The sequence below is a fragment of the Tachypleus tridentatus genome, chromosome 13, assembly GCF_004210375.1.
Source record: "Tachypleus tridentatus isolate NWPU-2018 chromosome 13, ASM421037v1, whole genome shotgun sequence".
Taxonomy (NCBI): Eukaryota; Metazoa; Arthropoda; class Merostomata; order Xiphosura; family Limulidae; genus Tachypleus; species Tachypleus tridentatus.
Window position 1 is genome coordinate 28,468,189 of NC_134837.1, and position 13,594 is coordinate 28,481,782.

The 13,594-nt window shown below is 33.1% G+C and overlaps 1 protein-coding gene across 1 annotated transcript in view; it reads right to left on the minus strand.

The window, feature by feature from the left end:
- Window positions 1-4,783: 4,783 nt before the first annotated feature.
- LOC143237736 (carcinine transporter-like) overlaps window positions 4,784-13,594 on the minus strand; it is a 78,247-nt gene continuing 69,436 nt past the window's right edge. The window contains exon 11 of the mRNA XM_076477284.1: window positions 4,784-4,923. Coding sequence (XP_076333399.1) covers window positions 4,914-4,923 — 10 coding nt within the window. The 3' untranslated portion in view covers window positions 4,784-4,913. The remainder of the gene's footprint in view (window positions 4,924-13,594) is intronic.

Consider the following 13,594-nt stretch of genomic DNA (forward strand, 5'->3'; position numbering starts at 1 on the left):
TTAGTTTTTTTATTCCAAACTTTTAGAATCCATAAAAGCCACACTCTCTGTATTTTAGGAACATAATTATTATTTACAAAGTATTTAAAACATTGATTGAAACATTTTTAACAAAAACGTTGTTCGTCGTTTCTTTCGTTTGTTCGAAATGGGATCTTTAAATTACCACCATATTATTAGTTTAGTACGTCCACGATACTGTGTACGTGCTTGAAGAGAGCTAACCGTTGGATGGTTCCCCAGAATGAAAGTTATTGTACAGTTAAGTAAGCCTAAATCATATTTAGAATTACAATTATATTGGTCATTTAATGTAGAAGAATATTACACTGGTACAACCACGAAAAAGTTTCCGTCCAAACCACAGTCACACGAATGTGTAAATATAGATATTTCTTCGTGGATGTTTGAGATTTTTTGTTGTTGTTTTCTTTGACTGGGTAGTTTGTTCTATTTTCAAACTATTTACGATATGAGTTTTATTTAAATCTGAATAGTTTTTTACGAACTGAGGCATCGGACCGGGTTTTGGACAGCAATTTTAAACTAACACTCGCTCTTGAACAATAAGAGTTAAAGAATACATATACATATTATTTAGATTTCTGCACTCTTCAGGCCTTTACTTGACAGTATTAAAAGTATAAAAATCTCTACTAATTATATTTTTGAGGTAGTGACATTATTATGAATAATACTTTAACCCTGTTAATTTTATTTAGCTGAACACAAGGTTAAACATCCAACCTGTATAATATTGATGTGTTTAGGACAGCTGCTGTAAAAATGTAAATATCTGTAATAGTTGGTCACTTTATATTAAACATCACTTACACCATGAATATCGGTTTTCATACATTATAACCACAACCACTAGGAATGAAAGTTGATTAGTATTCCTTTCGCATGTCAAACGGAGACCAGGATCCATATCGTTGACTGGTTGATAAAAATCACCATGGTTATGTAAAATATTTCAAGTCATAAAACAATCATGTAAAAACAGTTTTAATGGCAGTTTTAACAATTGGCGTACTTCTCACTGAAGCAGTATGACCATTGATCCAACACTTTATCTTCAAAACAAACAAATAAAATTGTTGCATATGTACTGTTTTCAGACGAGAATTGAAAATAGGTCTTACCATTAGAAACCGCTTATTTAAAAGCAGACCTTTGAAAACAAAAAGGAGAGAGAGAAATGGTTGCTGTAAAAGAAGGTTTTACAGTTCCTAATCCAAAATTATGCCTAATTCTATGGAGTTTGTTTCTCTTTCTTATAGCAAAGCTATGTCAGGCTATTTGCTGTGTCCACCGAGTGGAATCGGATGCCTCATTTTTTTTTATAGATTTACCCCTGTTTCACCAGTGGATTTTAATGCTAGGACATAAGGCTGTTACACCAGGAAATACCAATATGTGTTTGGATCTTTATGTAATTTTTGGTTAAAATCTTTTCACTTCTAATTTTTAACAAAGAAAAAGCTTTTAAACAAAGGGCTTAGGTTTCGCACTCAAAATAGTGTTCAGAGGCTCAGTAACCTAATCCTTGCTTTTGAGTAGAAGTTAGAGCACTCGACTTGCAACCCGAATGTCTTAGGGTCGAATCCCCGTCACCGAAAATGTTCGCTGTTTCACTCAGGGCAATACAGTTTGACGGTCAGTTACACTAATTGTTACTAAAAGAGTAGCCCAAGAGTTGGCGGTGCAAACTAGTGGCTATACAGCTTTGAGCTAAAAGCAAATTAAATTATCTCATTCTGGCCCCTACAGTTGGGCATTCCGATATTTTATTGGTGGATCTTTCCTTCTAAGGCATTCATAACGTTCAATAGTGAAACTTTCTTGCATTGGTGTGTTTTTATGTGTTTTCTTATAGTGCTAACTGCTATGTCTATCGAGCTGAATCAAACGCCTGTTTTTAGAGTTGTAAATCTGTAGTCTTACCTCTGTACCAGCGAGGGACTTCTTGTTTTTGTCATTTTAGTTAAACTTAAAGTACACAATTTCGTTACTACCCAAGATGTACAAAATTTCGTTACTACCCAAGATGTACACAATTTCTTCACTTATTAAATTTCCTTCAAATATTCCTCAACTGTTGTCATGTTACTAAATCCTTTATTTTAAACAAGTTTCTTAAGAATTTCTTCCTGGTTCAAGTATTCAATCATTTTTATTTTTTGAATAATATGAATGACTCAAAATAAATAAAAAAAACCCGTATTTTTCACTGTACTTCTTCAATTAAAAATAATCTGTATTTATTCTCTGAGGATTTATCTCTAAGACGTTTTTAAAGATAAAATATTCTCTACCTTATCCCGTAAAATGTCCAGTACTTTATTACTACCTTTGTTGGAATCGAAATTAGATTTTGAAGTTTCCATTGTTCTGTCTTCTAAATTACGTTCAGAAAACCTTTGTCTGAACTTTCTATTAAAGTCATGCAGTATTTCTACTTTTCCGCATTATTATTTAAGATAAAACTATTTTCAATAGATTTATTTCGTTTTGATAAACTGATTTTTACGTTGGATTTAAAACAAATAGGATTTTGTTAAAATTTACTTCTTAGTAGATATTTCATTCTGTTACGTGGCTGTGGTTCTTTTTATATACAGATCATTTATTCCTTCTGGTTTCTCCGGAAAAGTCAAAACTCCAGTTTGCTTCCAGTATTCAGAATTCCTTCCCACAGAGCTTTGATTAAATTTGCTCTTTCTAAATTAATTATTTGAAGAATTCACTTTTTTTTTGGTCTTTCAAGAAATTTTGAAGGTGTTTCCAGGTTCTAAAAGTTCTTCTATGATATTTTTGATGGTATCTATTCCTTCTGTGTTAAAAGTCTCATGAATTATTTTATTATTATTATTATTATGCGAAGTTTGTTTTTTTTTAGGCTGTTTCCAGTTTTAAAAACTCCTTTTGTTAAAATTTTGGTAAAATGGGCCTGGTGGTTAAGGCATTCGCTCCAATCTGAGGGTCGTGGGTTCAAAGTCCCATCACATCAAAGATGCCTGTACTCCCAACCGTGAGGATGCTATAATATTACAGTCAATCCCATCATTCGTTGATAAAAGAGTATTCCAAGAGTTGACGGTGAATGTTGATGACTAGCTGTCTTCCCTCTAGTATAACACTGTTAAATTAGGGCCAGATAATACGAACTTAAAAGAAAAAAGAAGATTATTTATCTCTTGGAAATGATTGGTTTGGTTTTTGAATTTCGCGCTAAACTAGATCACGGCTATCTTCGCTAGCCGTCCCTAATTTAGCAGCGTAAGAAATGAACCTTTTGATTATCTGAATATTATGAATTTCACTGAAAAACTTCATATTACCTATGAACTTGCAATAATATCACGCGTGTGGTACAACAATTAGTTCTCTCCAAGTAAATTTATGAATGTATTAAATATTGGGTAATTTAAAGCAATTCTTTTGACGTTTTATAGTTTTGAGCATGCAGGAAGAAGGAAAAGCGACGTTTCTATGGAAAAAGTAATTAGAGTTTCTTTGAATAATAATAATACATTATTAAACAACAGCTTGAATTATTTTAACAGAAAACCTAAAGTTAAGTCTTTAAGAAGTGTTAATATTCGTTACCCCTTTATCATTCACACAGTATTGGAGATATCTTTGTCTCCTGTTGTTTACACAGTGTTGAAAATATCCGTTTCTCCTTTATTCTTCACACAGTATTGGATATAATTTTGTCTCCATTTATTCACACTGTGTTAGCGATATCTGTATTTCCAGTTATTCACACAATGTTGGGAATAGCTGAGTCTGTAGTTATTCACTGAAGTGCAGGGAAACACCAGTATGACACTCAATCAGGATTGTTCAAGTGATGAGATTCAGGTGCTAAAATTCACAAAGTGCAGGGAAACACCAGTATGACACTCAATCACGATTGTTCAGGTGATGAGATTCAGGTGCTAAAATTCACAAAGTGCAGGGAAACACCAGTATGACAATCAATCACGATTGTTCAGGTGATGAGATTCAGGTGCTAAAATTCACAAAGTGCAGGGAAACACCAGTATGACACTCAATCAGGATTGTTCAAGTGATGAGATTCAGGTGCTAAAATTCACAAAGCCCTGAGCTTAGCCACAGCCGGTTATGGGTGTGGTGTCTTAACTCTAACAACCAGTCAACCATTCTATAAAAAGTGAGGAACTAGACAACCCATAATTATAACACAGTAATAGGCACTTCCCACAAAAAAACAACAACTCTCCAATATAATTGGATACGACATCTTAGCATCACCCATTTATATGTAGATATTTTATTAAAAAATTATACTGATAAAGTTAAATAAAGAAAATCAAAAGGAAGGACTACGTTAAAAACAGCAAATTCAAACTGCTGACTAATTATGTTATTCTGTTGTAACTTAGAAAAACAAGCCGAAACAATACAAATTAAAAAATAACAAATATAAAAGGCTGCATTATTAAAAAGATCCCAGTGTACAAGTTATAATAGCCTTAACCTGTGACATATTTAGAAACTATAATTTAGCCTAGCGAGCTGATTATAGTAATTACATTACTGCTAATGTTATATAAAGTGTAATAACAACAACAAAAAATTCACCTTCGATACCTAGGTGGCCTAGAAAACGTACTATCATTTCGAATGCATATATGACTATAGTAAATGAGTCTACAAGCCATCAAAATATATTTATTAATATGTCTTACAACAAATTAGCTGTTCGTACACTGTTTCATCATTTAAGATGCTCAAACTGGGATCTACCAGCATCCAAACAGTCATGGCATCATTGACAGAGTGCTTAACGTGCTGTTACACAGTTTTCAACCGTGTTTTGATGGAAACCATTTGTGTTGCTTTAATGCATCAGTGGTCTTGGGTTTACTTTCAGTCAGTCTTCAGTAGCATCTGAAATACAAATAGCTCTTTCAAAATCAAAATACAGGAGTTGCATGACCTTGCATGTTTTTTTAATAAAATAGATAATTTGTTCAGTAATTGACTTCTGATAACGGCAGACTACTATTGTACTTTAGATAAACATTACTGATGTGTTACTTTTATAATAAAAACAATGTATTTTCAGAGCGTAAAACGTTTCAAATTATGAATGGCTGAGCTCCAAACAATACTACCGTTGCTGGTACTTCGTTAAGGATATATTGCTACATAGACTTCTCACACTTCAATGACGATGAATATATTACTTCACAGAATCATAAAACTTAGGCCAGGTGTTTAGGGCGCTCGACTCGCAACCTGAGGGTCGTGGGTTCGAATTCCCATCATATCAAACATTATCGTCCTCCCAGCCGTGGGGCATTATAATATGAAGTCAAACTCACTGTTCATTGTTAAAATAGTAGTCAAAGAGATAGCGGTGTGTGCTGGTTACTAGCTGTCTTTCCTCTAGTCTTACACTGCTAAATTAGGGGCGACTAGGACAGATATCCCTGGTGTAGGTTTGAGCGAAATTAAAAAAAAACAACCCTTAAACTTTGCTGATGATGTATTACTACATAGAGCCACAAAATTAATATTTAGTAAATGCTAGTAAGATATATTTATTCTAAAACAACAAAAACCTAATTCTCCAAAACCGTACACACAAACCATAATCCGAAAGTATTTATTGAAGTCAAAGATTCTCACTGACTCAGCAAGCAACTAGCAATATAACAAATTGTGATTATAGTAAAGCTGCCTGTCTGTCCAGGAGATTACTTTATGAAGGCAGCTGAAAGTACTTTTTGTCACAAGGTCATTCGACTGGACGTAATGGCTAATGGGACAAGCGTGATATCACTACATTACGTATTCAACTGTACAAGGTAAGTTATCGCTTCTGTTTAGCTCCATTATGTTTGTTATCAGATCATAAAAGTCATAAATACAGGATTACTGGGCCTAACTACTAATTTCATATATTTTATGAACCTTTACAGCTTTTCGAGGGAATATTATATTATATGAAAGAGCTTTGATACAGTTGATATATGGAATATCAAATAAACGTTCAACAGTATAATTATAATAACCTGTGATTATTCACTATATTTATACTAGCTTCTCTCATTGTTTATATGTACTTGTTATATTTGTTGTAACTTATTTACCTGCGCTTGTTATATTTGTTGTAACTTATTTACCTGCTTGTTATATTTGTTGTAACTTATTTACCTGCGCTTTTTATATTTGTTGTAAGTTATTTACCTGCACTTTTTATATTTGTTGTAAGTTATTTACCTGCACTTTTTATATTTGTTTTAACTTATTTACCTGCGCTTGTTATATTTGTTGTAACTTATTAACCTGCGCTTGTTATATTTGTTGTAACTTATTTACCTGCGCTTTTTATATTTGTTGTAAGTTATTTACCTGCACTTTTTATATTTGTTTTAACTTATTTACCTGCGCTTGTTATATTTGTTGTAACTTATTTACCTGCGCTTGTTATATTTGTTGTAACTTATTTACCTGCGCTTTTTATATTTGTTGTAAGTTATTTACCTGCACTTTTTATATTTGTTTTAACTTATTTACCTGCGCTTGTTATATTTGTTGTAACTTGTTTACATGTACTTGTTATATTTGTTGTAACCTATTTACCTGCGCTTGTTATATTTGTTGTAACTTGGTTACCTGTACTTGTTATATTTGTTGTAAGTTATTTACCTGCACTTTTTATATTTGTTTTAACTTATTTACCTGCGCTTGTTATATTTGTTGTAACTTGTTTACATGTACTTGTTATATTTGTTGTAACCTATTTACCTGCGCTTGTTATATTTGTTGTAACTTGGTTACCTGTACTATCTATATTTGTTGTACCTTGGTTACCTGTACTATCTATATTTGTTGTACCTTGGTTACCTGTTCTATCTATATTTGTTGTAACCTGTTTACCTGTACTTGTTATATTTATTGTAACTTGGTTACCTGTACGTGTTATATTTATCGTAAGTTGGTTACCTGTAGTTGCTATATTTGTTGCAACTTGTTTACCTGTACTTGTTATATTTGTTGTAACTTATTTACCTGCACTTTTTATATTTGTTTTAACTTATTTACCTGCGCTTGTTATATTTGTTGTAACTTGTTTACATGTACTTGTTATATTTGTTGTAACTTGTTTACTTGTGCTTGTTATATTTGTTGTAATTTGATTACCTGTACTTTTTATATTTGTTGTAACTTGTTTACCTGTATTTGTTATATTTGTTGTAACTTGGTTACCTGTATTTGTTATATTTGTTGTAACTTGGTTACCTGTACTATTTATATTTGTTGTACCTTGGTTACCTGTACTATCTATATTTGTTGTAACTTGGTTACCTGTTCTATCTATATTTGTTGTAACCTGTTTACCTGTACTTGTTATATTTATTGTAACTTGGTTACCTGTACGTGTTATATTTATCGTAAGTTGGTTACCTGTAGTTGCTATATTTGTTGCAACTTGTTTACCTGTACTTATTATATTTGTTGTAACTTGTTTACCTATATTTGTTATATTTCTTGGAACTTGTTTACCTGTATTTGTTATATTTGTTGTAACTTGTTTACATGTACTTGTTATTTTTGTTGTAAATTGTTTCTTGTACTCGTTATAATTTGTTGTAAAATGTTTAGTTGTACTCACAACACTTAAAGTAATGTGTTACTTACCATATATGTTGTGTCTGACGTTTTTCACAACCACACTCGAAGCTTCTAAAATACCACACTTTCAACAGCAGTTATTCCACAGTCTTTGTGCTCGTCATAGTGGTGTCTTACCATATCCTGATACTTCATGGTGTCTTACCATATCCTGATACTTCATGGTGTCTTACCATATTCTGATACTTCAAGTTTTAATAACTGCACTTATTTAGTTACTAGACATACAGACGAAATATTACATTCTTACTTCTCATAGCTTTATGTCCCGCATTATTAAGAGTCATACTGGCAGAGTATTACAGTATAATTAAATTTATTCACAATGTTTTACTTCATTAACAACCATAAATATAGTCAAAGATAATTCTCAGTATTAATAATAATATATTATATAATTAATCTTCATACTAATCGTGTATTAACAAACCACTAACAATTCTTCCAGTGTCTTAAATAATTTATAAGCAAACTGATAGTATCTTACATCATTAACAATAATGTCAGTGTCTTTCACCACCACTTTACTGTTTATTTGTTGTTGCTTTTATTTAAAACACTGTTTGTACTACTTAGCCCATTAAACCTAATTACCTTTTAGCTTTATCTATTATTTATGTTTCTTTCAGTTTTGAAAGATTGTTATCTTAGACATGTATTTGGGACTAACCTATGTCTTCGAACCTTGTGAGATATTAATTGAATTATGGCCAACAGTATTGTCAGCAACGAGTATACGCAACTGATGAGATAATGCTTTTTAATATCTGTAAATAGGAAGGTAAGGAAAGTACATTTATTTAGCTGTACTGACGGTTGGGTTGATTTTTAGTTTACCTTCGGTGCTTAACTTATTACGATCGGAAGCGATTATTATTACAACTACACTACCAATGTCTTACACCTTTACTACCCATAGTCTTACATCATCACTGAGTGTTTTTTGTCATTTCTTTTTGCTCTAACAATGTGACTAAGCTTTATTATTCGTACTGACAGTGTCCTAATCATTACCTAAGCCACTGAGAGCGACTTTCGAAGAAAAAAAATATACAGGAAATAGAACTGCCCTATGGTTTCCCATAATTTGACCAAAGACTAGTTCAGTGTTCCACGTACCCAGAAAAATCAATTTCATTTACAGAGACGAGGAACGCCCTCTTTGGAAAGCTCTGCGTCAAACACATAACAGATATTTTCTGTTCTGAACAATATTTTCAGTCAAAGTAAACTGACTTTTTTTTTCTCTAAGATTACAAGCAAAACAAACTTTTGAACTAGTGCCATTAAAATGAATCGAAAATTAAGGAACATGAAGTGAAATGTGTACAAATTCGCAGATAAATTAAACAGCGCCTTCTTTAGGTTTTGATGAAATAACGTCATGAGTAGGCAGTTAAACTTTTCTATACCGAAACATCGATCTAAGACAGACGATTCAAACTGCAAAAGTAGCTTTCCCTAGGCCTTATTATAAAAAGGCCCTTCTGAGCTGAAAAGCTAAATAAACTACGACTTCAAACTTCATAAGTTCCATAAAGAATAATAACAGCATATATTATTTTCAGCTATTTGCTTTTTATTTTATGTGTAAAATGCTCCAGTGTATAATATTTTTATTGCTCGAAATTTGATCTCTCAACAAATTCAACACAATGAACTTGCTAGAACATGTCCTTGTTTTATATCCATATGCGTTTTTTTTCCTGGATTTCTCAACAGTGAAACACTAGCAGGAAAATTGTTAATAGACACAAAAATACACGATGTGCTATCTGTGATCTGCCTCCCAGGTGTATCGAAACCTAGTTTTTAACAGTATATGTCCGAAGATATGCCGTTGGACCACTGGGAGTCCTATTAGGGAGAACCTGATTAGTTTTATTATGGAAATGTTTGTTTGCTGTATTTTAGTGATATTTTTAATAAGCATTATACTTTATTATAGGGCTTCTACATATAGGACAAACATAGAGATAATAATAGGTAGGAAAACTACAATTTATAAGCATAAGGTTTGTTTTTTGAATTTCGCGCAAAGCTTCACAAGGGCGAGCATGTTTGGTACGACTGGGATTCGAACCCGCGAACCTCAGATTATGAATCTAATGTCTTAACCTACCTGGCCATGACGAACAAGTACGCATAAGGAAAAGTTTAATTCTTGGTGGAACACACCATACCTCTCAATAAAATACTGGTCTGTCTTCTTTAGGTATGAACAGAAATAGGTAATTTAAGGTTCATATATCGTTAGAAAGACAATAGGGATTAAATATGACGGAAATGAAGTTAGCTGGTGACAAGATATAGGTAGAGATCAAGTTTGGTCAGGTGTACGAGAGGTGAACTGGTGGTTGTTTGGGTATTTTTGGTATTTTTTTTGACGAGGGGTCAAGTAAGTATTTCTTTCATCAGGTCGGCACAACCAATGGCTAAAACGTTCGAGTTGTTATCTGAGGGTCGCGGATTCGAATCCCCGTCACACCAAACATGCTCGCCTTTTCAGCCGTGAGGGCGTTATAATGTGACAGTCAATCCCACTAATCGCTGGTAATAGAGTAGCACAAGAGTGGGCGGTGGATAGTGACGACCAGCTTTCTTCCTCTAGTCTTACTTTGCTAAATTAGGAACGGCTAGCTTGTGTAGTTTTGCGCGAAATTTAAAATAAACAAACATTTTTTGTGATCCCTTAAATTCACAAAAAAATCCTCAAATAAAAACAAAGTTTACCTTCTTTACACTTCATATTCAAATATTTTGATACAAATGTTTACTACTAATCGATCCACGTGATCTTGTATATAATTCAAAACCAACGAGCTATAAAACTGAACTTTTACTGTTAAAGATCTGCGCAAAATCTAAAATATTTTTGAAATGAAAATTATTTCGTTGAAGCTCAACTTTTCATCAGACGTGCAATTAGGTATTAAGTTAGATTATGATAGATAACGGTTTATTTAACCAGATTTTCAACCCCCTATAGAAGGTACTTTGCCTTTTATTTAGCACGCACTCGTATACATGTATATATATATATATATATGAAAAACTACCAGTTTAAAACTAGACAATTTAAATGTGTATCAAACTGACTGTTAATGTCATTCTTTGAATGTGAAATAAACAGGGTGTTAACTTCAGCTCGAATAAAAACTAATTAATTAATTATTTTTTTAAATAAAAACAAACAATGTTATGATTATCCAGTCGAATCATGGTATGAAAAACATTATTGGTTTCGCTTTGTTTGGAATTTTGCAAAGCTAAACGATGGTCATCTACGCCAGCAGTTTCTAATATAGTAATGATAAGCTAGAGAAAAGACAGGTAGTGAACACTACGCACCGCCAACACTTGGGCTATTCTTTTACCAACGAATAGTGGGATTGACTGTAACGTTATAACGCCCACACGGCTAAAAGGGTGATCATTTTTTGTTTTACAGGGATTCAAACCCGCGACCCTCGGATTGCGAGTCGAGTGCCTTAACCATCTGGTCTTGCCGGACCTAGTTGATAGGACAAGCATGTTTAATATTAGTGAAACCATTAATTTCCAAAGTTCTACGTTTCAAAATACGTTTTGATTTCTTCTTTAAACAAGATATGATGTAATTGAATGTTCACATCAAACTGTTGAAACCACTTCTTGATATTTTAAGGATATACCTGTTATTGAAAGATATAGATTTTTGTCCTTTCGATTGTAATTAAACGTGTATTAACACGCATTATACAGAGTACTAAGTATGTCATATCAAAACATCCTTGGAAACGTATCATGTCCTTACAATCCATGTCACCATGTTAGGACATGTTATGTCTGATGACTGTGCATCTTCACAATTGTCCTGAAGCGAAATTTTTGTTGCGAAAACGTTCTGTCGTAAGGTTGTCACACTCGAAACACTGTCGTAAGGTTGTCACACTCGAAACACAATGCTAATCCTTAACATTCTAGTAAATGGTTTCTCAGTATTTATTTCAACAGTCGGATTGCACAAAAATCTATAGCCGCTGCGTCCAGAGACTTTATGAACCCAGCTCTTTTAACCTTGCTTTTAGAAATACATCATTCTTGCTATGTCCCGTACTGGTATCTGGGACAAGTAGATAGCGCCACGGCTGTTATATGACTTTCTGAAGGTCTCTTTCTAGATAGTCTTGGTTCCCAAGTTCATTCGTATTTCATTTCTCTCCAATAACATCAAGTACAAGAGATATTCCTATTTACAACTTCTATATTCTCGAGCTGAACATATATTTATGATCTGACGTATAATATTTAATAGTCATAATAAGGATTGTTATATAATCTTTACAAAAACACTCAATTTTTGGTTGTATCACACCATTTACAAAATGCTAAACGAAGTCAAAATATAGTTCTGATACACTCTGTTCTACCACTACTTTATAATGGCTGATTTGGCTATTCAAAATCGTGTTACCTTAACGCACCGAACACCAAGTACAACACGGCATAATTCTTTTTTACATTTTCGAATAGATTAAGCCGACATGGAGCAGTTGTGAACTCAATTCAAGAAATTTTAGTATATTTGATATAAAACAAGAAGTGTTACAATAAGAAAGAACGTCGTTTTGAATAAGCAGCTTTTTCTTCTTCTCGTTCTGAAAGACCTTTGATCGAATTCTAAAACAACAACAAACAGTCATATTTTACAAATACACTGAACTGTGTTCAATGTAAGGCGCATACAAATATATAGATTATTTTAATGGTTTAGGTCTACCGTTTCTAGACACGCAAGACAATGCATATAGCCATTAAATTGGTTATTTTGAGTAAAACACGTAGCCATTTGCCCAGGAGCCAGTGTATAATAATGTGTTTAATGCCGTGACATGCTTTAATTAAACACATAATGTGGTAAGAACAATGTAGGTTTAGTCTTTAAACTGTAATAAACCATAATAATAAATAATAATCAAACATACAGTGAAAAACGAAAACCAATAGAATCATGATTTCATTTGGATAACCATAATTGTGAAACTGTTAAATTCGAAGTATTTCTAGAGTGACTATCGGTTATATCTGTAAGTTTTAAATTAACTGCAATGAATAATGGTTTAAACGCTGGTTATTTTCTGCAAGGTTGAACAGTTACAAAAAAAACAACAACAAATGTTGATTATAGAAAGCCAGAATCTGGCTACCATCACGTAAACGTGCTTAGCTTAGAAATAAACGCGTCACGTTAATCTTAGTGTCGAAGTGCATGTTATAGTGCTCGGTTTGTTGAGTCCGAGACGCGTGAATTAAGAAGGAAAATTGCGCTTTCGAATAAAAGGTCCATTTACATCTTAGTGCTCTGATTTAGGAGGAAAAACTTGGAATCCGAATCTGGCGGGGGTTGGGGGAGACATGGGTGAGGAGAAGAGAGAATTATGGCAATTAATCACGCCATGCCTCTATTATCTACGCTCTGTTAGATGTATTTCCACGCCCGGAGCCTGCAATCTGTGCGGCTTGATCTCCGGAGAATATCGGGTTATTTATGTGATAATGTTGTGAAGATGGAGCGACAGAGTTTACCACCAGTCCGTCAATTTGTTCGAATATTTTCCACTGTAAACCTAATGGCTCGAAATGTCCTCTTCAGGTACTCGTCTCTCCTTGTTGTTATAGGTTTTGGTTTTGTTTTGCTACCATCTTCCTCAGTAATTTCAATATAACTAATGCCTAACGTGACATATTATATCAGACGTGGAAAGAACACCTTGACGATTGAAGTGATATAAATGTCGATATAAAACCCACTGGGAAATATCTTCTTCTTTTTTCGTTGTTGAATATTATGAAAAGTTCGACAGAAGATTAATTAAATGGAAAATTGAAAAGAAACAGGAAATAATGTTTTATAAATCCTGTTTTTTGTTGGGGT